The sequence below is a fragment of the Oryzias latipes genome, chromosome 8 (genome assembly GCF_053564925.1).
Source record: "Oryzias latipes strain Hd-rR chromosome 8, Olatipes_Hd-rR_3.1".
Taxonomy (NCBI): Eukaryota; Metazoa; Chordata; class Actinopteri; order Beloniformes; family Adrianichthyidae; genus Oryzias; species Oryzias latipes.
The window spans coordinates 7,115,678-7,142,674 of NC_136244.1; the positions used below are offsets into that span (position 1 = coordinate 7,115,678).

The 26,997-nt window shown below is 39.3% G+C and overlaps 1 protein-coding gene across 1 annotated transcript; it reads left to right on the top strand.

Annotated features, from left to right (window-relative positions):
- Positions 1–17,308: 17,308 nt before the first annotated feature.
- Positions 17,309–24,363, top strand: cdc42ep1b (CDC42 effector protein (Rho GTPase binding) 1b). Its single transcript, XM_004071941.5, has 3 exons — positions 17,309–17,451; positions 18,123–18,659; positions 23,215–24,363. Exons 2-3 carry the CDS (start codon positions 18,209–18,211, stop codon positions 23,784–23,786), a joined length of 1,023 nt encoding a protein of 340 aa, XP_004071989.1. The 5' UTR covers positions 17,309–17,451; positions 18,123–18,208; the 3' UTR covers positions 23,787–24,363.
- The last annotated feature ends 2,634 nt before the right edge of the window (positions 24,364–26,997 follow it).

The window sequence follows — 26,997 nt, forward strand, 5'->3', positions numbered from 1 at the left end:
ACACACACCTACAAACACCAACAAATAGTCTGCATACAACTATTTACAGCTTTTAAGTATATTCATAAATGAATGATGGAAGAGTGATCTCACAAGACTTATGCACACAGACAGGTATAATTGTTTGCCTTATTTGCGTAACCAATATTCTTGAAGAGGGGTGTAAAAACATTACTAAAGTATTTGTGCAAAAGTGAATGAGCAGGTGGGTTGAATGAATGTGTGCTCCTTAGAGTGTACCCCCACCATGGAGACGGAGCCGGAGGCCAAGACCCGACAGCCCGCCGGCTGAGAAAGGAGGAACAGAGAGAGCGCGCAGAGCCGAATCCCCCGCCAGGGCAGGACCCATCCCACCCCAAGGCGCTCTGGTCCCATACTCAATGCCCAAACGTATCCACCACAGGGGCCTACGTGAGTGTATTTGTGCATGATGATGTTAGGTCTATGGTGCACGAATGTACTAAGAGGGGGTGCATTTAAAATAGGTGGTTGCTTCCACCAATGATCCCTACATGTCTGAAGCGAATAAAGCCTGATGGGGTGGGGATGAGGGGTATGTTTAACTTAATTTATTAATCTCATCAATTGATAATCATGTTTTTTTATTTATTTTTTTCCTCCCAATTCCTAGTGAGGTGTTAGGTGTAAAGAGGGATACTGGTCTTGTTCCAACATAGACTGTTTGCTGGAACCCCGTCTCCCAACCAAAGATCCTTATTTCTGAATAAAATGTCCTGCATACTTCCCCTACATTAAAAAAGTTTACCTTGCAAATCTTTTCAAATTTGGCTAATGTAAAGCGATTTGCGATTGACGTGGAAAACGGCTGCGTAAACAAATTTTGCTACTTATTTCAAAACAAACTGTACATGACTAAAACAGACAACCCTCTTTCAGACAAAAAAGCTTGTGAGTTTCTACATCTGCATGATATTATTGAGTGTCTTGCTGGTTCTGTGTGACCATGGTTCACAGAGTCAGATCTCACATTTGTCTGTCTCTGCACCCTTTCTTGTGTGTCCCTTCTGTCTGGTCTTCCTCTCTTTGTTTTGCTGCTTCTCTCAGCCTAACTCTGTTGTTGACCTCCCTCTGCGGAAGCACCCGTCCAGCCTCCAAAGTGCACGGGGAGGGAGGCCGACAGAGCATTCCTGTTTCTGTCTCTGAGGTGACAGCGACACAGAGGAGCCATTTATCCCAGCGCCGGACCCCACGGCTCACTCGTGCAGGAATGTGTGATTCTGTCTTGACTTTGAAATCTGGAGAAAGATTTAGTTTACGAAGCCTATCATTTTTATTTAGAAAAACGTCCCTCTGAACATGAGATGCTAATCTGATTGTCATGAAGACTTGTGGAGTTTCAGTTAGGGCAACAAACATATAAACAATAAAAGGGCTAAAAATGGCAAAAAACTTGGCATTCCATGGTGTAAAAATAAAACTGTAGCAGCGTTCCTGGTGTCAACTCCTTTGTTTGTCCCACTTCTGCTCAGAGCACAACAGGCCAGGCCTTTCATCCAGCTGCTGACCCCCCCCAAAGCTCCAACTATGACTCAACCCTGACGGCTACACAGAATTCTTCCTTTGTCTTCTCGAAGAATGTGTCTTTTCTGCCTTTTGTCTTATTTTTGGAAAACAGAGAATAAGCCTGGTGGGGCATGAGTTACGAGAAGGATTCAAGTCCGGTGACGTTTGAGTTATACTTCCCTTGTCGGCAAGCCACCAGCTTTCACTGCTGTCCATCTGAAAAACAAGCTCTGACAATACAGAGATGGAAAATCAATAAAACACGAATGAAACAGCAGAATCAAAAAGATTTGTTTGCAATGAAAACGAATCTGTGTTCTCACACTAAAACAAGAGAGAGGCTGAGAAAATCTTGTAGTTATCCCCGAATAAATCCCAAACAATTTCCTGTTTAAAATGGAATCAACAACAATAAAGCTAGCAAGTCAGAAAGGAGGCAAGAGCTCCTGTTAAAGCAAACAAAAAGCCTGGGAAAAATACAGTCACAGCATAGCTTTCAAAGCTGTTTGCCTGTGACTTCATAGATGGAGAATTTTCTTGCTTGAGTGCAGCCACCAGGGGTGGCTCATGATATCTGATGGGGTTTAGATTAAATTAGAACAAATTAGTCGAATGGCACCAAAAATCCCTCTAAATGATTGTGGAAAGTATTGTTAGCAAGTAAAAATGATGAGATTGCAGAAGTGTTAAGAGAGGCAAAGGTTTTTTCAAACAGATCGGAGTATGTTATTTGTAACTAATTTTTGTGCAGTTTTGTTGCAATACTAAATGTGGAGCAGGACCAAACACCATAGTTTAGTATTACTAAAAATTTACATGGATTATAACATGTGCAAACTTGGCACAAATGGGAAGCTGAATTGTGTTTGTCAAAACAACATGCAAAGACATATTTTTTGAATTGTAGACATTGCATGTGCAGCACTGCAATATTTGGGCTTTTTACTGTCCTGCTTTAACGTTCACTTTGCAGAAATCAGTATTGACCTGAGCAGAATAAGACCATCTCTGACAGCTACAGTCTGTTTCATTTGTTCCAGCGGTGCTCATTCTTTATTCTCCGTCATCATGATTAAACGTACACAGCCCAGAGTGCAGGCAAAATCCTGATTATGCAGTTTTCATCTGTTATCCTTTAGCCCAATTAGCCCTTATCTACCACAAACTGTAATTGAACAGCTCACATCCTCCATTAACATGTGGTCACTATTTTGTGGTCTTGACTTAGATAAAAGAAATTCGTAATAAAAAAAAATCTGAATACAATGATGAAAGAGAAAACAGACGCCAAATGAACAGTCTGAGATTTTTGTGTCTCAGAAACGTAAATAAGTGCAATCTTATAAAAGCAGGTCAAAATACCTCTACCTTCCCGGAGCAACTGGACATACTGTGACCAGCTCTGCTTAAAACTCCCATTTCAGTTTAATAGTGAATACCTTTGTGGTAGATACTGAAAAAAACTTCGGAAACTCCAAATCCATCCACCCATCCTTGTAGCTTTTTATAAATGCTTTATTGAATCCATCCTTTCATTCAGTATTGTTACTTGATTTGGTTCACTCAGTCTCAGTAATCTAATATTATTAAGAGAATCATTCAAATCTGTAGTAATATTGTCGACCAAGAACAGGAGTCACTCATTAAATGTTACAACAAAAGAGTTAAACGCAAAGGTTCACTGATCGCCACCGACGCCACACACACTCTTCACAGTCACTACAGTTTGTTGCCTTCAGGGTACAGATTCAGATCATTACTATTCAAGACAAAGAGAGCTAAAGAGAGTTTTGTTTGGCTGCTAAACAGCCAAGTCGGTGGCATCTTGGGCTTTTTAATTATTATTTCGTTTAAGACTTTTTTAATTTGGTTGCTTCATCAGGTCTAAGTTTATTTTGCCTGTATTTTATTGAGTGTATGGGTGAAATATTGATTTTACTTTTGTATTGATTTTACTGATGATTGTTTGTCTCAAAGTAACTTTGATTTGATTGAAAAACAAGACTAGATACACAAAGGTGGAAGTAGAGTGTAAAAGTGCATGAAGTCTAATATGGAACTCTGTGAAAAAATGAGAAAAAGCCGAAATCGGCTGAAATAAATTACTCTTTCACTCTGGTTATCACTGGTGGGTTTTTAAAGCAGCCCAGAGGCTGTATTTGTTGCACCAACACAGACAAATGTTGGCACACACATGCTGCCCCAGCCTGCTTCTCTTTCTGTCACTCTCTTTGCAGAGCAGTGAGGTTTTGCTTGAATTACAGGGTGTAACCCGAACATTCAAATGTGAGCTCACCACACATTCAAAGTGCAGATATAGAATTCACCAACTACTGCACATCGATCTCTAGATTCAGAGTCAAATGCATCTGCACTAACCACATGCTAACATCCATAAATCAAGATGAAGGTCCCGCATTGTGACAAAGAATTCATGGAGCTCTAAGTCTTAACACTCATAGTTGAGCTCAGATTTAGTGAGTGTCAGTCTGTGGATTAACCCTGTATGATCTTAACTGGAGAAACTTAAAAATGAATTTGACAGATCACTATTTTCAGACCAGAGTCCCGTTTCTGCCTCGTTCCTCGCCTGCTGTGAGCCTCACATTCCAGGTGATTCTGGGATTCCTGTTTTCTCTGGCATGAGCAGGACATGCACCATCAGGAAAACCCAGATTCCTGGAAACAAAACAATAAAGCAAGAGAGGTGGAGAGAGATCCAAGTAGAGTTATTTATGATTCCAAGAAAATGTCTGCTGCTTTTATGACCCTGAGACAATATTTGGTGTTGGTCTTGTTTCCATTTCCAGCTTTGCATTTGGGAGAGTGTCCAAGGAGACAATGTCTGTTTTTACTGCTCACATAAAGGCATAAAGGAGCAAAAAGTGTTGTGCTCCATTTGTTTTAGTCTTGTTTTTTGATGTTTCTGCAGAATTATAAATACTGTAGTATGACAGCGATCTAAACATGACAACATTTCTTTCATTTAATCCAATGAATTCTGGTTTAATATGTTTGCAGTGGAGGGTTATTTAAAGGTTGTTCTCCTACTTTTTAAATGATGGCAAACTTTGGAATCTTTGGGTAAAATGCTATGATGATGTCCAAAATCTGTTCAGTCCTGTTTCTGTGCACACCTGCAATTTCCTTCATCCTAACACCATTTCTTACTGTAATCATTTCCAAATGCTTTGTTTATTAAGCAGTCATTGTGCTGAGTCATTCAAAACACATGTTGGACATAAGTTTTTCTGATCAAAGTTGTGACACTACATGAAAAAAATCCAATAGCAAAAAACACAAATTCAGCAAAAAAACAAAACAAAGAAGGTAGTTTACTTGCAAATAATCCAAACTTTTTAAAAGAGATCAGCTGGGGAGGATTTTATTTTGAAGGTGTTCTTTTGATAATTTGATAAACAGGTAAATCGGGGTGAGTTGCTACATGTCTGTTGTGAAAGAGGTTTTCTTTGTGTAGACTGACATCACTTAGTATTACACTGTATAACCACTTATCAAACCGTGCACCCAAAAAGAGAATGTAATGTAAGCGCTGATCTAAAAACAAACACAAACAAGAAAAGCCCTCAGTATTAACTCAACGACAAACTAATCAAGAGAAAATGTCGGGTCTTATTGTGAAAAGGAGACAGTCCTTATCAGTTTATCAGAGACCAACAAGACTGCATGAGTTTTATGTTTTCTATTCTGGTCAGTGTTTTATTTTGGAAAATACTGTTTTGATTTTTTGTCGTATCCAAGTGGTTTGATTCATTCAGTGTAAAAAAATAAATAAAAATCAACCAGACTAAATACAAGTTTGAAATATTTCAGCATCTGTCTTCAGTCTGTCCAAGCATCCTGTCCAGGATGCTTGGACAGACTGATGGTTGGACAAATAATTATTCCCTGAAGGAATGCAGGGAATGATTAATTGTTTTTGAATCAACTTCAAAATTTGTGAAATGAGGTTTGCACAACTGTTCAGAAAACTATTTTGTTTTTTTGTCCTTTTTCTTTTCAAAACATCTTTTAATTGAGTTCTTTATCTAAAGACAAATGACTGAAACAGATGTTTGAGAGTCTCTGTCTTTATAGAGGTTTTTGAACTGTGGCCTGTGAGACTTTTTCATTTCTCTACTGTCTCTGCCAACACTGAGCTTCCTGGTGGTTCAAAAGCTGCGGAAACGGGAGTGCAGCCCTATCAAAGACACAAAGATCAATTTCTGTTTTGTTCTACTTAATGCAACGTCATATATTAATACCATCAATCTATCTCTTCCTTTGAAAGCACATCTTGGTTTTATGGAATTGGCCGCCCAACCTGGAAGTGTCCTCCACAGCAGGGGAGTGTGTGCAATAGATACTCTGGCAAAAGTTAAATTGAATTTTAACTAATTCATCCCTGACTTGTTTATATATGTTTGACTGGATGATGTGACTGTGGCTGTGAAGGAGCTAAAGTTTCTCTGTGATTTGTGAGGAAGCAATTTCCTGTGAAGAAAATGTTCATGTGGCCAGGACTTCTTATCCTGTTTGACTAAAATTCTCCACCCTTTCCTTTGCCCTCTCCTTTACCCAGCACATCTCTGTTCTGAGTTGTTTATTCTGCTTTTTTCATTATATATTCAAACCTAAATGGGCAACAGAAAGCAAAATATTTTTCCACATACTTCTTGGTGTTTGGCTTCCTGTTATTGCTTCTTTTCTGCCATTTCTGCCCTTCAAAGAGGACATGATGCCTGGGAGAGCAGATCGCCCTCCCCGTTCACTCAGACAAGGTGAGACCCCAGTTTTTCACAACAGCTGGGAACCCAGATCCCAGCTCCCCTCAGACAGCCACACCTCATCTTTATCATTTCATCCTTCAGAAAATTCAACACAACCACATCTAGTTTACTGATAGGTTTAGTTAAATCAGACAAATCTTTCCTCTTTGAATTGTTCTATTTTGCATTTCATTTAGAAGAAACACTATATTCCTGATATTTGCTTTTACTTCAATAAATGTTGTTATAGTTAAACTTCAGATAAAATGTAATAGGAAAACAGTAAGATTCTTTTCTGAGGACAATCTTCCACTGTTATTGAAACTGAGCCATGAGCATCAGTTCAAGTAATTTTTTTGGAGCAAAGAAAACAAAGAATATAAATTTAGACCAACTGTATTCCACATGTGGAGAAACATCTGCTTGAATGATCCAAATGGTTTTTGAATGAACTTTTAAGATTTAAGAAAGGCACTTTGAAACCAAATGAATTATTTAAAAATTGAAGCTGTGTTTAAGCTGGTTGTTCTGCACCTTCTGTTTGTCTTTTTTAAGTCCAGTCGGTCTATTGAAGGTTTCTGTCTGCGAGCAGAAGACTCAAATGCTCAAAAAGTGCTAAAAGTAAAAATTCCTCTTTGGATCACATTTGGAAAAAATGTGATTGTATTCAGAAGGACTGAAGCCCAAAAAACAAACAAAATTCTCACATGAATAACAACAGCAAAACCATAGTCATTCATGTTTTTTTGTTAGTCTTAAGAGTGATGTTCTGAAGGTAATAAATAAATAAATAAATAAATAAATAAATTGAAAAAGGAAAAATGCATTTTTAATTAACTCCAAAGTGAGAACTAAGAGCAACTTAAGTCAGAGTCTGGATACCATCTGTGGCAGGAAGTTATTCCTCTCCACTGTCACCAACTACATCCCTAGAAAAGGCGGGTTTAGACAACATTTAAATGTCTGATTAGAATAATATTTTTTAACAGCCTGAAATTGAACTAACTGGATTGGATTAAGATTTATTTACTCCAGATTTGTCGTTTTTTTTTTTGTGTGCTTGTTTTAGGACATGTAGATGAGCTGATTTAAGAAAAGATGCTTGAGACGTTGTGTTAAGAGAGAACGTTAATGTCCAGCTGCTTCTTCATCCATGAACCACTCAACTGTTTGTTATCAGCTAAATCTTCTTTGGGTACAGGATACCAATAGGAGACTCCACTGGCTTTGTACCATGACAAAGGTGGATAAAGGTGGAAAGGTTTCCCGTAATCCATGGACACCAGTGAGGTTCACAAATCATTGAAGAAAAAAGGTTCAGAGCACTGTCTAGTGGGTCTAGATGACCCAACACCCAATGTTAAAGTGCCTAGGATAGCACAAGGGTTACAGGCCTGTCATGCTAAGTAGAATTTTAATGCAAAAAACATGTGATATGCCTGTAAGAAAATGTTTATTCTGTTCTGAGCTGTTTGTTTGCATGCTTAATACAGCTCTCTGTTCTAAGCTTGCATATTTGACAGATCTCCACCCAACCACTATGCCAAAAACTCTCCTTTATACGATACAGATCAGTCAACATCTCACCAAGCATATTTGTCTCTGTTACTTTTATCTTTCCTAAAAAATATGTTACTATTATGTATGTTTTTAGCTTAGAGAAGTAATGTCAAATAGAAAAGTTGGATGACCCTCAGACAGAGCTGAGGAGATCGTGTTTGAAGAGCAGAGTAAAGGTCAAGGACAATGTGGTGTCTGATTAGGAATTACGACTGCTTTTGCCCCAGAGTTGACTCAGCCAAGGGGCTCTTCACACTAAGCAAACAGGCAGCTCATGCAAAAAAATGCACTAACAATACCAGTTTGAGGCAGGAGCACAACCACCCAGGCACAGGGGAGTGTGGGAAGCTTCAAGCTGGTTTATTATTGGAGATTTCAGAGCTACTAAACACGCTATGTATGGTTCTTCCTCATTTCAGATGCTTTGGAGATCTCAGCCTGCTGTGATTTAACCTCTAAAGTCTTCCACAGTTCTACTCTTTGAATGACAACCAAACTTTTCATAGAATATAAATGTTCTGTTGTAGACTTTTGGTGCACTTCATGTTCAACTTACTGCCTTCAAAAGTGATCTAAATACATTCTAACTTAAAGCTTACACTGCTACACAGTTGGTCACTTTTGAGCAGAACCCTGACCACGTCTGGGGTCCACCCACCTCTTCCTCCTCCACCCTCCTTCCCTTTTCTCTCCCTTCCATCCCTTTCTGGCTCACTTGTCAGCAGCAGCGCTGGAAGTTGGGCTCCAGACTGCAAACTGAGCAGGAGAACAGGGATTATTTTAAGGTAGGACATTGCAAATTAACAGTTATTTAATGATTCTCCACATCCCAGGTGATGTTGAAGTCAGTAAAATTTGAGAGTATGTTTGCATGAAAAGGAAAACAGCAGCTGGGCCAGTCTGTAGTGCTTTTTTTGCAAAGTGCTGTAACACATGCATGTTTCTGCTCTTTTCATGTTCTGCAAATAAAAAAAAAAAACAACCAAAAAATCATATGCATTTTTAAAACCAGCAAAAATGTGAGGAAACAAGTAAACTTTTTATGTATTGTCACTTTACAGTTAGTAAGTCTTTTTCTGAATTTTTCATTACACTACTGGATCCTTGCATTGGAAATGAGAATTTGATTCTTTTTGTTGCAACTTTTGTAAAACCAGTAAACTAAAGTAACAACTGAAGATAAAAAAATCTCAAAAATCTGCGTCATTTCTCTGATTATTTGACAGTGTCCCATCAGTGTCATTGTGAAAAGACTGTTGTCTGTTTCCTCACTGCACAACTTTGCATATTTGTGAGCAGGACAACATCAAGTTAATCAAATTTCAAATCAAATATTTGTCATAAGCAAACACAACTTTAATGAAACAGGAAAAAATTAAATCTGACATTAAAATATATTTTTTAAGCTAAAAGGGCTTTTTTTTTCCAAAACAAGGAGAGCTTATTTTAACAAGTTGCACTAATACATAACCTAGAAGCCAAAAAACTCAAAACGAAACAAAAAGACTTTTGAAAAGGTTGATGAAGAAATACAACAGGTCTACAAAACAGCCTAATAAAAGACTTTGAGGAAAATACAGATCTCTTCCACTCAGTCGGATAAAATTCCATCAAAGTCTGTTAGCTAATTTGAATGATGGGACACCAAGTCCTAAATTTGACAGCCATTAGACCCTTTTGTGGTTACTTTCTGGCACTGATGACTCGTTTTTTCCTCTCTGTGTGCCCAGTTCCACATTAATATAATATTTTTGTCCTTCTCTGTGAGCTACTGATGGAGTAAGACATATGAGAGATGCTGCAGAGACAGTTGATGCTGTGACCACGAACAGTTATAACCTGCATTTGTTTAAACTTTGCTGACAGTTGTTAACCTGACAATCTTTTGCATACCTGCTGTGCTGTAGGATCTCAGACACCAAAGGAAGTAACCAATGTATTTCCTGCATCACAGCACACAGCAGGTGACTTTGATTCAGTTTCAGTGTTCAACTCCTTGTTTTCATCTCAGGTTGGCGTTCATGTCTGCTCACCTGCAGCTTTCCTTGTCTTCCATTTTCTTGGAAATAGTCCAGACTGATTGCTGAATCCAAACTGCAATGATTTTGAAAGAAAGCTACTGTATGTTTGCAGAATGAAGAAATGAACTGGTCAAAGACATCCACCAGGCAAACAGGACGAATGTGGAGATCAGCATTTTGCCCAAACAAAGTTAGGAGACAGCAAGAATTTAACCAAATTCTACTGCTGCACTACAAGATGTGTACAGACAAATATTGTTGTCTCGTTGTTGTTATTCTCCACATCCTCTGCGTCAAGTCTAGCAGGTTACAGCTTTTGAGTTCCATCCCTTTAAAACATGGGTTTTTAGACCCTCATTGCTCAGAACAAAACAGAAAAAATCAAGCAAGACAGATCTCAATTGGGCCTTTATTCTTTATAGGCACAGTTAAAGAAGATATTGTGTTCTTGAGCGAAACACTTCTCTCTATACTAGCAAATATAGAAAACCATCAAATTGGTTAGAACGAGTGTCTTTTTCAAACTAATGCAGCTAAAGTACACCTTTTTAAATAGAAAAAGAAATCCCCAAGCAAACCACAAAACAAAATTAAAAAAAAAACAAAAAAATAGTTTCTTTAAAAATACTACTTGGTAATTTATGTAAGCCTGATTTATAAAGGTAGCAAAGAAACCAAAGAGTCTTAAAAATATTTAATTTACCTTCAGTGTGAAAGCTTTTGGATGAACACAGAGCTAATACTCTGGCAGGACTAAAAAAAAAAACGTATGAAGCTTTTCCTCCTCCTAATGTGTCTATTTTAGTTTTTGTAGCAGACCTCAGTTGATTTAATCATGAAATATATCAGCACGCCAGCTGACCTCACCACTCATTCCTTGTAACCTTTTTTTTTTTTATTAGAAACACTTATAGCTAATGCACATGATCCAGCTCTTTGCTGAGCTACAGCCATCAGATCTGCAGCAGAGAAACAGCACAGCTTTGTGCTCCGCTCCCATTTCTTCACACAGAGAACTAAACAACTTTTCACTTTTCACAGGTCATGATATGCACACAGGAGCTAGGCCTGGTGGAAAAGTCTTGGTTATCACTGTAAAAAAAACTCACTAACAATTGTATCTAAACTTCTTTCCTTTCCTTTGTAGCTCCAACAGTGTAGAAAATGGAGCATCTTTCCCACTTAAGTCTGAATTTTGCAAAACAGGAAGTTGTCTTTAGTTGGTTCTCCATCATTGACATTTCTTATAGAAAGTGGTTCTGGCTCCAAACAAATGAAGTCAGTTCATTCGCCATATTTTCATGACACAAACGCAGCACTGTTGGAACCTGAAATCATCAGTAAGCAGTGATTGGTCTAAGTTGGTCTGAGTAAACATTTATATGGTGACCACTCTCGCCAATCAAGAGTGAGCTTGTTGAAAGACCACACCCCTTTCACCAAAAGTGGGCTTGGGGGAATAAATGTTTAGATTGTTGAATGTCATACTTTTATTTTTGAGTCTGATTGGTCTGTTTATAACTTCAATAGCTTGCACTATAGAGAAATTATGAAAACAAATAAGGAATATCAACAAAAGGTATCAGAGCAAAAATGGTTATTCTTACCAATAGAATGACTGAGTTATAAGTAAGGGTTAATGGCCGACGAAGTAGTATTATCACTTTTTAATGCACGCCGTGGAAGCCTGAACCGTCCGCGAAGTGTGTTAAAAAGTGATAATGCATAGTTCGAAGGCCATTAACCCGCTACTACCATGGTCACTTACAAAAGAAAAAAATAGTGACCCGTTTTTAGACATTATTTCTTGTTTTCTTCCAATTTGGATCGCTTTTGTCACAAAAAGCGAACTATTTGTTATGTGGTGTGAAGCCGCGCCGCACCACATAACAAATAGTTTCGCACCACCGTTGCAGTCTATATAAAGCTATACATATATGCTGATCTTTCCAATGGGTTAAATAAAGCATCAGTTCAGAGTGAAACCGTGTGGTTATCCTGTGGTATATCACTTTTTGATGCACACCCAGCAGCCAATCAGAAGCGAGTATTCACCCGGACCATGGTATAACTGTTTATTTATTCACAGAAGTCTATGGGCTTTTGGCTTTTTGGAGCCAGTAGGTACTTCTTATTTGGAATCAGGGGAGAGGGGTCATTCAGTCCAGTTCTCATATATACGTAAGTCATTGGTTTCCATCCACAAAACACAAAGACCAATAGTAGAGCATTTCATGCTGACATCAGCAGACTCACCAAGTTGCACAGCAAGTTTCCCACTGATAGGGATCTTTTCCAAAACTACAGACTACTCTGTCTGTAGACATGTCATCGATACATGTGGACACTGAGTAATCTGGGAGAAAGACTTTGGCTACTTCTTTTCCGCTTCATCTGGATCCAAATATATTCCAGACTCAAGTTTACATTTTTCCTACTATAAACTCACTATAGTCTTCCAAGCCACAATGCTACTGTCAAAGCCACTGATCCCTTCTTCTGGAATTCTCTTATCTGAAAGTACAGGGCAATTAGCTACCTGCTGCCACCTATTGATTGCGGTTGAGCGCTGGGCTTAAATTCCAACTGTGGGTGACCCTGGTCGGGCCATGAGTCTCTCGGGCGTCCTCTTCCTGGGCGGGGGTGGCCGGCCCCTGCCTTGCTCTCTCCTGGACCAACCGTGGGCCGGGTGGATGACTGCCTGGAGTGCGGGGCGGGTCTCCCTTGGGAAGCCCTGGCTCGTGCCTGGGGTTGGGTTGGGGGGATGCCCAGAACTCCTGGGTGTTGGTGTGCTCTTCTGGGGCGGGGCCCCACGTTGAGCCCTCCCGGCACGGCGGGGGGGGGGGGGGGGGGGGGGGGGGGGGGGGGCTGCTCTTCTGGTTGGGCTGGAGCTTGCACTCTCTGGGGTCCTAGTTGCTGATGCTGCTACGGTGGGGGTCTTGGTTTGGGGATGGCTGGGCAGTCTCCCTCCTTTTTACATTCCATCATCTATTTTAGAAGAACATAAACACTCACTTGAGCACAGGTGTTAGCTGACCTTTGCACAAATAGTTGATTGATTGAAATAAATATTTCACATTAGTTGGTTGAATGCATAAGTATGCGTGTGTGAACATTAGTTGTATTGTGTACATGTTGACATGTAAACATTTTTGGAGCCAACAAGTATGTTTCTAACATTTGAGTGTGTGTGTGGACAGGCCCCGCCCCTTCTAGATTTGTATTACTGGTACAGCTGAACCTGACAGTAATGATCATAAACATCCAGCAACTTGTTGCTACATGCTGCTTCATGATTTTACCCGACCCCCCTTTCTATAATCACCCTCCTACCCCCCCCCCCCCCCCCATCTCTAACATCCCTCTCTCTTCTTCCCTCCTTTCCTTTTCCGTCTGGTCCAACACAAAAGATTTTCAGATATGATTTAAAATGAACAAAGTTTGGCCTCGATTAAAAGAGGGGTTTATTCAGACATACCTCTGGTTTGTCAGAAGATTCCTAACTCCTGTTGTAAAAATAAAATATGTCCAACACAACAGGCCTTCAGCTCTCATCTGTTTGCCCAGCTGTTGGACAGGACAGGTTAAAAAAAATGAAAGTACAGGGCAATTAGCTACCTGCTGCTACCTATTGATAAAGCAGGGAATGATATGAATTCTTCCACTCAATAGACAGCAGATACTTAACAATACCATTACATTTACATACAATTATTGCTTTTAGACCAATTAATTGAAAGTGAATATTTTTCCAGACTCGTGATGAGGGTCATAGGGTCAAAAACTCAATTTCACCACTGAAAGAAGGCTGAACAAAGTGCAAATCTCCAATCTTTATCATCTCAATCCTGGTCTGCTCACTAGAAAGGCAATTACAAAGGTAACTTTTTCGTTTCAGAGGGAACTGAGGAAGTGAGAGTTCCTTGAGAGTTTATTACTTCCTTTCTGAAGATGGTGACAAAAGGAGAAGGAAGTTGGTCTCAAAGATGGATTTAAAGTCTAGTTGGAAGGGTGTGAGAAATTCTGCCTGATTTGTAGTGTTTAACCCTTGTGCTATCCTATGGGGTCAGGATTACCATTGACGTGTTCTCCCTACCATGAAAAAGGTGGATAAAGGTTGAGAGGATTTCATGTGATCCATGGAAACCAGTGAAGATCACAAATCATTGAATAAAAAGGTTCTTTGTGGGGTCTAGATAACCTCACTCCCAATGTCAAAGTGCCTAGGATAGCACAAGGGCTAAGGAGATTCTGGGAGAAATATGCAAAATGAAATCCAGAAATAAAACCAACCAGCTCATTAGGGAGAAAGTCTGGTAGAAGATGGGCTAAACCAGGAGCACAGACACGGACAGAAGCCTGACTGGTGACATGGGGCTTGGACTACAGTGTGGCTGAGGACAGATACTTGGTCAAGAACATGATTTGACATGAAAAATCACAGCAAGATGGGATTATGTGGAGACACCATGAGTTTAATGAAAAGAGAATAAAGAGAATATGGAGAATAAAGGGGGAGTAAGACCTTCATGCATGAACCAAAAAGACCATGTATTCTTTATGTTCTATAAAAAACAAAGGTACACAATGCAACTGTTGATCTTTGAGCCAGTTTTTAGCAAACTGAAAAAATAAAGCTTTTTCGTTTTCTGATGAGAAGTCGACTTTCCTTTAAGCAGCTGGTTTGATATTTCAGTGTGAAACTCCTCCATTTATGTTAGCTTAGTAGAAGATAGAAGTAATAGTTCCTTACAGTCTTGCAGGCTCAACCGATCAGTAGAAGAATATAAATTTGTGATTCACTGTTGCTTAACCTCATTCTCCTTGGGGTTTGTTGACAGAAAACCCACTCAAAACTAACATTACTAAGCTTAAGCTTGCCTGTAAAGACCAGCTCCCTTGCTCACATTTACAGTATTTGTAGACTGTAAAATAAGACACTGGGAGCGCCTGAAGGAAATTCCTTTTGTGAGAGTTGTGTTGATTCAACACTCTCTGAAGGGTGAAACAAGAATCCCACAACTAAATTCCAATCACAAAGCTGGACATGCAAAAGTCACAACCATTGGCTATAATCTCACTTAGATGAAACAAAAACTATCAGAGTGCACAAGAGCAGATGCAGACTCTTCTATAGGAGCAGACAGGCTTTGCATTGCCACTTTGTAGGAGCAGAACCTTGGAAACCACTTGCATGTTATATTTTTGAGCTCTCCATGATGGTCAGAGTTTTGACCTCAACCACAGCCTGCATTTGCTTTCGCAGATCTACAGGAAAAAGCTAACACAGAGGTAGCCCACTGGGATGTAACATTTTGTCTTCATCACAAACACGATGAGCTGAGCCCTTGAGGTTATGTGACCAACATGCACCTTCCAATGAGACTTGCAGCAAAGGGAAACATGTTTGGCAGTTTCTGCGACAGACAGAAAAACAGAAATACAGCTAGATTAATGGATGCCCCAGTCAGAAATAAAAAAAACATAAAATGCAGATGGTGAAAATGTGTTTCTCATCAGCCTCTGGGATCTTTTATGCGATGACCAGAATGGATGGCCTCTGCTTAACTCTCCACAATGCACGACATCGCCATTACATTCAGCACCCGAGTCTGCAATCAGCCAGGCCGCTCATGTGAAACAGACTTGTTTATGGAAGCCTGCCGGTACAGTTTAGGGATAAATACCACGTGTAACACATACAAGCTTCTGTCAGCTTGTTTATAAAGAGGGGACTTAAGTTCCGAAAGTGGGTTTATATGCCGCCATTACGCTTTACATGAACATTTACGGTGAATTTACTGCTCGCAAAATTCGGAGGGAGGCAGAAGAACAAACAGAAGTTGATGAAATGCTTAAAAAAATTTACTGTGAGAAGATCAAAACTATGTCTGCCTCAAAAACAGGTTAAAATATTTAAGTAAAATGGGCACAAAAACGTCTATTCGCCGCATGGAATCACATCAGTGGATTGAAAGTCACTAACATTTGTCTGTGTCTCACCTTTTCATGTCTCACAGGCTTTAATCGCTTAAGTGTTTCAGTGCTGCGAGGTCAGGCGTGGGCAGGCAACAGCTAAAGCCCATCCACTCTCTTGTCGCCTGCAGAAAAATGTCCCACCAACTGAATAAGATAGCAAAATTCTGCATTTTTTCACTCAAGAAGCCACCTTTGAACATTTCTCAAAAAACATTTTAAAAACATGAATAAAGGGAGAGAGTTAAAGTCATCCAAGGACAACACATCCGTACGTCAGAGTTTAAGATTAGCCAGGCAGCAGCCTTTGTTAGCCTGTCATGCTAATCCAACACCACCTGTGTGGAGCGCTCACATGTCAGAACACCAGATTACATCAAATGATTTTATGCTGTAATCCCGTCCACTGAACATGCAATTGAACAGGAATAGAGAGGAAAACCAGACTGTGTAAAGAGGACAGTTTTTAAAGGTCAGAAAGCACAGAGAAAAACAAACACAACACTGAACTTTTATTCATGGATGCCTAACAGAGAGATAGAGGAAAAGTTTACAGTCAGGAAAGTGAGGAAAATCTCCCACCCGCCTGTTGCAGCATGAATGAAGAAGGGAATCAGTCTGACCAGCCCGTACACATCAATAAAAAGGAGACTTTTAAATGTATCCTCAAAGACAAAGTTGGTGTCTGTCCCCTGAACAAAAACAGGAAGCTGGTTCAACTAATGAGGAACCTGATCGATGCCAGTTTTGCCATTTGGACATTCAAAAACAAAACAAAACCAGGAGATGAAGAATGAGGGTCTCCGTTTTGGAAGTATGAATCTTTGGTAATTATTTACGAGACATTTAGAACAGAAGTACCTATTTTATCCTGAAATAGTAGGAAAAAGTAACAGAATAATAATACTGTATTTGGATAATTTTATTGGAGAGTTCTGAATCTCTGCAGTTTTTGAATTTAAACAAACATCATTTATGTGTTAAAAAGCCGTACCCAGCCTTCACCCAACAGTAGCTGGGAGAAGGTCCAGCGACCCCGTGACCCCAAAAGGGATTCGGCGTGTTTGGAAATTGAATGAATGAGTCTCCGGCGTGCCACTGACATCTTTTTACTTTTCTCTTCACTCTTCAGCTGTTCTAATGAGACCTGAATGAAAGCAGGCATCCCACCATCACCACCTGGAAAACTAAGTGGATTGAAGGTGATCGAGGGAGCCAGAGGAGAAGAGAAGACAGAGTGGGGATTAGCAGCTAATCCGGTCTGTGGACAATCCTAAAGGAGCTTTATCGTTCTTCCAAGACGATGCAGACAAAACAGTTGCTGGATTACAACGCTTTACTTTATTGCCCTTTTCACGAAGGCATCACCCTAGTTTTTCTGTCACACTGACCGCCTCGGAAGACTTTCTTCAGTTCAGGAGAACACAGGAAGCAAGAATCCCGGTGTGGAGGAAGGATGCTTCATGGGCCATGTGCCTCCTCATACATGGCTAACCCTTTTTAGAGGAACAGAGAACTGGGCTACTCTTCTTTTCAGTTTGACTGCTGAGGAATACAAGAGTGGAACGGTTCTGTGGAGCAGATCCAGGATCCTGTGAAAGGTTCTGACCTGTTGAAAATGTTTATTTCTTGTTCAGTAAAAGACAGAAATGTTTATAGATTAATTTATTGATGATTATCTGTATATTTTTGGAACTCGAAAAAACATTTTTTCTAACTTCAGGTAGAAGGGATTTCAGACTCTTTTTAGCTTTGCGTGGCTTCCAAGTGAGGTGATCCTCTTAATACTGCAAGTGAGCCTCCCAACAGCCAAAATTAAAATATAACTGCCACAATGTCTCAAAAGGACAATAGCAGCAGAGTTGCTTGGCTGAAATAACTGCTGTAAATTTACAGTTTGGGCTGGCGTCTGTATTTCTGGACAGCAAACAAAGCAAAGAAAATCTGTGCCCAGCTAGCCTCAAAATGTATTTTTGTGACCAAAAAAGATGAATTATAGCCTAGTAATTTATCATTTCTGTCATGATTGAAAGCTGCTGCTGTGCAGGAAATCGAATGTGTACTTTTTAGAGAAGCGGTCAAGAGAAAATCTGGGGGCACAGCAGGTTCTGGATCCAGTCTGACATCTTCCAGAGCAAATGCAAACAGAAACTGTTGGATCTAAAGCTGACTCTGGCTTTTTCACTTTTTGTTCAGGCTCAATGAGCATTCATCTGTGTTTTATCTCCTTGTTGGGAAGGCTTTCTCATTTTCTTTCCTTCTGGTTTTACAGTGGACCCAAAGGCGGATCTGTCTTGACTGACATGTTCTGACATTTTCATTCAGTTTGAGGGGACAACACACAACCTTTCTCCTGCCATGACTTCAGGAAAACTGCCAGGGATTAAAGGCCTCATGTCAGGCTCTCAGGGGAAGCGCCGATTCAAAAGTGACCTCTCTGTGGACATGATTAGCCCCCCAATGGGCGACTTCCGACACACGATGCACGTTGGCCGTGGCGGGGATGTTTTTGGAGACACTTCCTTCCTCAGCAACTATGGAGGCTTCAAGGAGCCAGGAAGCCCTGACTCTGCCAACAGCTCCAAGTCAACCGGCTTCTTCACACGGACATTTCGTCACGTACGGAGAACTTCCACACAGCGGCCGCGTGGGGGCTCCAGAGACCTGTCCTCCCTACCGCCGGAAGTCTCACCCATTATCAAAAATGCTGTCTCCCTCCCTCAGCTAAACATCGATTCTCCCAACGGGTGCCTACAAAGGGTGCTGTTCCCCAGCTCCATCAGCTCTACAGACTCCTTCTGCACATATGGTGAGATAATTCACATAATCACTTCCTACACGGGATCCATGTAAAGCATCTTACCAGAGATTATCTTCTTTAAAAGTGAGCAGGGAGAATACCTCTGACTGCACTCAAACATGAGGGCTTTTCAGGAGCACAATCCCTAATATCTCCAGTTATTTGACACAAAACTATTCAAGATGCTAAATTTTGAATTATTTAACCCTTGTGGTATCTTAGATGACCCCACCCTTACATTGACATGTTCTCCCTACCATGACAAAGGTGGATAAAGGTGGAAAGATTTCATGTAATCCATGGACACCAGTGAGGATCACAAATCATTGAAGAAAAAAGGTCTAGTGGGTCTAGATGACCCAACTCCCAATGTTAAAGTGCCTAGGATAGCACAAGGCAAGGCAAGGCAAGTTTATTTGTATAGCACAATTCGTACACAAAGTAATTCAAGGTGCTTCACAAAACAGAAAAATGCATTAAAATCACAATACATCATAGAAATAATCAACGTAAAATTTACTTTAAAAGAAAAGAAAAAATTTGAAAATTGATTTAAAAAAAAGGAAGGAAAGGAAAGAAAAGTGCAAATAGGACCTTTCAGTCATATACTCTGCTAAACAGAAATGTTTTAAGTCTAGATTTGAACATGAACACAGAAGAGGCCTCTCTTACGACTTCAGGGAGGCTGTTCCAGATTTTAGCTGCAGAATATTGAAACGCTGATTCCCCTTGTTTAGTTCTGACTCTGGGAATCAACAGGAGGCCGGCCCCTGAGGTCCTCAGAGTACGAGATGGTTCATATGGCACGGCCATGGAGAGACTTGTACACAAGCAGAGCTGCTTTGAAGTCTATTCTTTGAGGTACAGGGAGCCAGTGCAGAGACCTGAGCACAGGACTAATGTGATCATACTTCCTGGTTTTGGTCAGGACTCGAGCAGCAGCATTCTGGATGTACTGAAGCTGTTTTACAGCTTGTTTGGAGAGGCCGGTGAGCAGGCCGTTACAGTAGTCTAACCTACTGGAGACAAATGCATGAATAAGTATAGCACGAGGGTTAACATAGTCCGTCTTTGCCTCGCAGTAGCTAGGATAGGCTCCAGCATCCCAGGGACCCGCAAAATGGTTTAAGCAAGTTTAGGAGATGGATGGATGGGACAGGATTTTTATGGCCTTTTTACATTTACCACATACTTAATGTTTGTTTAGCCACATATTTCTTTAACTGCTAGATCCATGTGCTTTGATGAGTCCTTCATTTGAATTCAACAGTAAAGATCAGTAGTGATCAATAAATAGTATAGAAAACTGTACTTGAAGTAATCAAACAGGGACACCAAGCTTTAACTCAAAGAGAATATATGTGATTATCTCTGACTGAGAATTTTTACGAGATCTAAATGTTAAAAGTTAATTTGCTTATTTTTCAGGATTTTTTTTATCAGCTTTTCTATATGCCTGAGAGAACTCTGACAGTTAATAAGAAGACACTTTATCTGAGCAATACACACTCGACTGTGGCTTCTACTGAACAAATTTAGAGGTGATGGTTAGAATCTGGTTTATGTTTACCAGAATTTACTCATTTATACATTATTCTTGATATTATGAGTTAGATTTAAAGAGGACAAACAACCATGTCCAAGAGTTTAAAAAACAATCATTCAATTGAATAACGTACATCATGTATGAACCATCTTCAGGTGCATTTTCTAAAAGCATCAGTTTTGTTTAATTATTCCACTCACACCACCCACATCATCCAATGTGTGTTGGACATAGTACCTCAAAACAATAATTAGATAAGCCACTCTTCCGAAGAAAAAAAAATATGATGAAGGATTCACATAAGCTGCAGGTTTCAGCTGCAAACACTCAGTTACAGCATTTTTTTTTTAAATAACATAAATCTTAGTAAAAAAACCTCCATCCATCCATCCATCCATCCATCCATCCATCCATCCATCCATCCATCCATCCATCCATCCATCCATCCATCCATCCCTTCTGGTCATCTGGGACCAGGCCACGGGGACAGCAGTCCACTGCCGGCAATGCAAACCGAGTTCCTGGTCTGGTCATTCAGAGACCGGGAAGCCATCAATAATATTTGCACTTCGAATTAAAAAACTGAAACTGCTGCAGATGTTGCACTTACAGTGGCTGCAGATGGCAGCCTTTGTGTGAACACTCATCCCCCTCTGATACAAGGAAATCTTCCTTCCACACATTAATTCTTATGTTGTCTCACTGCCATCTCAAAAAGAAACTGAGCTTTGAAGCTCCAGTCAAAATGAGTCTGATCTGATGACAAAAACGCTTCTAAGTTACTTAAAACATGTTCTTGCTTTGCATTAGGTATATACTTATGTATCGCTTCACTACCTTCCTTGAAGGCCCAAAGTGCTTTACTGTTCTATTTATCATCAAATCATCTTTACTGTCACTTATTATTCTGTTATCTTTAGGCTCAGTGTAAATAGGACCACAAATGTCAGCAGACACTCAGCAAAAAGCTCTTTGAACTTTCCCTCAATCCTCCAAGGCAACGAGAAAACACGCAAAATCTTCCGACTCATCTGAAATCGCCTTGGCAACACCTGAACACCATCGTGCTGCAAATACACACAGCTGGTCTACTGAACTGAGGGAAACTTCTCCTCTGCAGAAACAAACATAAACACACAATTTGTGTCCAATCACAGCCGTTCAGTCAGACGTATTTCAAAGCTGGAAGTCCCCTTTTCCCTCTCCACATTTATTACCCAATCCAACAGGAATCTGAAGAGTGATGTAGATCTGAGGTAAACACCCACCACATTTGCAGTTGACAAGCCAGGTTTTGTTCTTTTTAAATATAGGTTATTGTGATTGTATTAAGAAAATGTTCTGCAACTGATCAGTTAGTTTATTGACAATTTAAAAACTACCGTACCGTATGTTTATATCCACAGTTTCCAAATAACTGTTGTTCTGATATTTGAAATCCTATATTTTCTGTGTCATTTAGTCCGTCTCTTTCTATGATCAACTTCCATGATTACAACAATTTTGTTAAGAACAAAACAAAACCTCTTGAGTTGACATGGACCGCCATCTGGTGGTGAAAATTATGAACTACCTGAGAAGAGAAAACCTGAAAACTTTACACACGTCTTTCATCAGTTTAAATGTATTTCATTACAAAATTTGAATTATGTGTTCACGCAAAATCCAAACTTAATCTAGAATTTATAATTTACCAAACTAGAACCACCAAAGTCTTCCTTAGTATGTTCTGTTCACACAAAATGTATGTTTAGCTTTTCTAAATAGATACAACCAATAGTTATTGAAAAAGTTTATTTAGTAAAACTGTCAAAGTATAAACAATCTACAGACTTCAATTTCAGTGTTTATTTTCTTGCAACCTGTTTATTGGAAAATATTTCTAAAAATTATCCATATTTTGCTCAATATATCAGACTTATCAGGATCATAATGCTGATGAAACTGTGACGGGGGAAAAAAAAATTTTTTTTTAGAGCAACAACATCTGTGCTGCATTGTTATTGGTATTAAACCATGAACCAATGAAACAATAAACAGCTGCTGAGCTCCAGTGCAGAACAAACTGAAACATGAGTCACACATGCTGACGTCATTTTAGTCATTCATTTAAGTCCAGCTCAAAGTGTTTCAACTTGATACCTATTATATTTTATTGTCACAAATGGTATGCTTTTGAACAAATCGTGTGCACACAATAACCGGCAATTGATGCTTTAGACTTCCATATAAGAAACAACAATTACATATTTGCACAAAACGTGATCAAAATTCTAGAAATGTATAAAAAAAATCCACAATTTTGCAGTTAAAGGGTTTCCATTGAATTATAATTACCGGTATGCAAACATAGAAAAACCAATTCCACATGACATGCTGGACCATTGATGAGCTGTGATGCTGTGAGTCCTCTTGTGGCACCCGTTGTGCATCCAAGCGCAAACATATTGTTGGGACAAATGTGTTTTTTAAATTGTTGTGTTTACATTAGGTGAATTTATTATCGCAAATTCAATTTGCACAATTTTATAGTCAAACACAGCTAGTGATGTCCTGGAGGTCTAACTAGAATAAACAAATCCCATTCATCACAAGTCCCAAAAATCAAGTCTTAAGGTTGAGTCTCAAGCCAAGAGTCTACCAGGAAAGTTTAAATGTAGCTCAAGTCCAAATCTGCATCTTTGCACAAAGGTCCTCAACAGACACACATGCTAGCACATACACAGGTTTACAAACTTTCAGACACCCAGATAGATCAAGAGTTTTCAAATTGAAATTGAAATTTAAAAAAATATATCTGGAAAAGTCTTTTAACATTGTTTCTTCCAAGAGTTTTAATAACTATTGGGTTTCAAAGCATAAAAACTTGTTTTCCTCCGTGTCTCTTTATCAAATTTGAAACCTAAGTAGTTATCAGACAGATTTCAGATGTTTAACCCTTGTGTGTTTCTTTGTGTTCAAATATGGAGTTAGAACAGTTCATTTGGTTCACTGGAACTGATCTTGTCTTGGTTGCAGGTGTGCAGTCTGGATTTGTGACTTTGCCCCGCCTTCCACGCTTTGAAAGACACTTCCAAGATGAAGAATGCAACACAGGCGGCGCACTGACACGCTCCGACTCGCTTGCCTCCTTCACTGTGGATTTAGGCCCTTCTCTCATGAGTGAGGTGTTGAGTTTGATAGACGTCAGCTCCTTTCAACTGTCCAATCGCAGGCAGGCAGCAGATGAAGAAGAGGATGGAGGTGAAGATGAGGACAGTTCTCAGACAGAAACGCCTGTGCAGACCCCTAAAGTGACCTCGCCCAACCTTTCCCTGTGCAGCGAGCCGCTCAGTCTTAATGGGAGGAGCTCTAACTGGACAGAGCAGGACAGAAGGACTTCTGATGTCTCCACAGGGTCTCCTCTTGAGCTGGAGCCTGTTATGGAGCCAGAGCGGTTCCAGAAAGCGGCTGACGTTCTGGCCCGCCATTATGGAGGCGGTTCTTTCACAAAGGCAAGAAGGAGCAGTGATGCGGCCTCTCAGACTGTTTACAAAAACCACAAAAGCCCCCACGCCTTATCTGAAGAAGAGGAGGAGATCAAGGTCTAGATGTTCAAAAAACACTTTCTTTTTTTGAGTTGACATGACATCAATAATGATTTCCTAACACAACTGTGACTGGGATATGTCTTCTAAGGAATTATATATATTCATACTGCTAGCATACATTTATGCTGTTTTTAATAAACTGGTAAGTTAGGCAAAAGTAAAGGTTAAATGTTTGTTTTTCTACAGTTCTGAAGCTTCAAAATATCTTTATTATATTTTGTCACTGACACTGTAAACAGTTTAATCTTTATAAACATTTATGACTGTATATATTTGATAACTCAATATGTAATTCTGTTTTACTGAATTTCTTTGAAAAACGTTTTTTATTTTTTATTTCTTAACACAAAAATACTAAAGGCACCTATGGTTAATTCATATTTTAAGCTTTGGCTTACTGATTAATGATCAAATTAATTTTACTTCACTGCCAATTTCATGCTTTTTTTCTAGCTGCAAACCTTTTAGTAAAATGTTACTAAACTCTTTCTTTAGCAGTTGTAGTTCAGTTCTGAAAAGAGTTTGAATTCTGTTTAATAAAAGATGAAACAGTTCTGCAGTCAAAACCAATAAGAAATCTTGGTCTCAGTGAGTAGTAAGTCTTAAATCCCTTTTTAACCACATTTCTTCCTAGTCAGGTTTATGTTTTTTATACTAATTAATAATACAAAATTGTTTTCAGATGTTACAAGCAGCTTTGAAAACCACAGCTTCAGCTCCTGAAGCTTCAGCGTTCACAGCCTGAGTGAATTCTGTTTGTATAAATGAGTTACTTCATTTTGCTTCTGTTGGGTTAAAACAACCTCCAACATCAGAATAACATCATAAGGAAAGAAAGACAACAGACCATAGGTACCTTTATATGGGGAGAGCGAACAGAGATAATACCCAGCAGCAATCTCTCTCCACTCTGGCGCATAGTCTGTTTCTCCCGCCTTTTTTAAGTTTGTTGGGCTAAGTTACACATGCGCTGTGCTCTAAAGAGAGGAGGAACAGACAAAGAACAGCTGCAGCGCGATCAGAAAAGATTAATAACAACATGTCTGTCTGTCCTCCCACATCATCTTTGGACCTGCAAAGTCTTTTCTCACGGATAACTAACACAGAGCGTCCTTGGATTCAGGTCTAGACACAGATAACACGTAGTTCTCATGCTGTTGCTGGGAAGATGCAAAGATAGTCGGTTTCCCCCCCAAGAGTTTCACCTCCACCTTCCTGTGAAACAGAGTTGGAAACACACACACTTCTGAAAACATGATTATATCATGTTACCAGGTAATGCATAAAAAAAAATATGAATTACTCATTTACATTTTTCCAACAGCTTCTCCAGCATGTTCTTATATACATTGTGTCTTAAAAAAGATTAAAGAATTTCAGCAGGTAATTTGAACTTTTTCTCCTGTTAAAGTTGTGATGCAGTGCAAATGAGCGCAACACTGCCACAGTCAAAAAGGTTTTCGCATGCATTGTGTGTCATCTCGCTTCTTTCCCTTCTTTGATTTTGATACATTAGTTTCAGTTTAGCGTGACAAAGCTGCCATCGAACAGCTGCTGACTGGTCCAGATTCTAACTAACTAAATTGCCACATTTATTTAACATGGTGTCTGCTACCGAGGCTCCGAAACCAAACCAGATCTTTTTACCCTCAATTTTGTCTCTTTGGATGAAGACATTTTCATTTTTTTAGATAATTTTAACAATAGTTCACACTGTCTTTCTTTCTTTTGTAGCATTGATAAATTTTTATTAAATAAGATTTGCAAATTTATGGTCAAGGATCTCCTAAAACTTTAAAATAAACTGTAAAGTTTATGTGCTGACATTGAATCAACAGGCCTCTGTGTGATCTGTTAATCCTGTGGAGCAAATTATTGGTAAAGAGTGTGATTATCTTGAAGATGTGTTTGTTAAAACAAAACAATAAAAGATTTAAAGCACATATTTTTTTATGCAGCACAAGTTTTTGGGATTAGATTAACAGCAATAATAAACAAAAGAATGATGGCTCACCACAGTAGACACAATGTATTTAGCAGAAGCATTTTTAACTTTTATGTTGATTTTCAGTGTCTTAAGTTTTAGAGCTCGTAGACGTTTGTCCAAAGTTATAACAAATTACTCATGAAATTATGTTTTTTTCTCTTAATATTTCAACATTTATTGATTAAAATAAAACAATAGTTCAGATACAAACTTAAAAAGTGTTATTTCCTGCTGGACGGAGTCGGAGCTCGAGCTCGGACGTTTTTTTCTACTGCAGACATTTTAAACATCTTAAACAATAAATACAAAACTTGGTTTTATTTTAGCTTCTTTGCTGTTCCTAATGGGTTTTACTCTGAGAAAAACGGCCCAGAATGGTTAAAAACGGCAGAATCCCGTACGAACAGAACCGACTAAAGTCCATTTCTGCCTCCAAACACCGTCGATATCAGACAGAAAAACCTGATTGGTTAGAATCTAGACCAATCAGCAGGATGTTTGATGCCAGCTTTGTCAGTTAAACTGAAACTAATGTCAGCAAAATCAAAGAAAGGAACAAGTCGAGATGTGACACAACTCATGCAAAAACGTGTTTTGGAAACGCAAAAATGTTTATTATAAAAAAAAAATGTTGAAAGCCAAAAACAAAATTAAAAGATAAAGATAAAAACAGAAAATTACAATTTTTAATAATGATTTTCTCCATCCATCCATTTTCTAAACCTGTTAAATTGCTTTTTGGGTTCTGGGGTTGCTGGAGCCTCTCCCAGCCACTATAAAGTGAAGGTGGGGTACACCATGGTTTGTTGTTTGTTAGTCCATTGCAAAGACATACAGAGACATACAACCACATACACACATTCCCTGCCAAAGACAACTAGGAAGGAAGAATTTGACCTGTGAAAGACATCTTTGGATTGTGGGAGGGAGCCAAACCCATGTATGCAGGAGGACAACATGCAAATCTGCCACCGAAAAAACCCAGCTGGAAATATAAATCAAAGCCTTCATGATGTGAGGCATAAGTGCTAACCACTACACCTCCGTGCAGCACATGCGCAGTTTACTATACTTTTTTGGTGTAATAATTGTCCAAAGCCAGCTGTTCTACTTAGAGTAATATGTCTATAAAGCAACTAAAAGTAATTATAATGTTTGGCTCATTGGTGTTTTCTTTGAGAGCCGCGTCTAATAAAACAAAATCTGTTTCACATAATAGTAGCA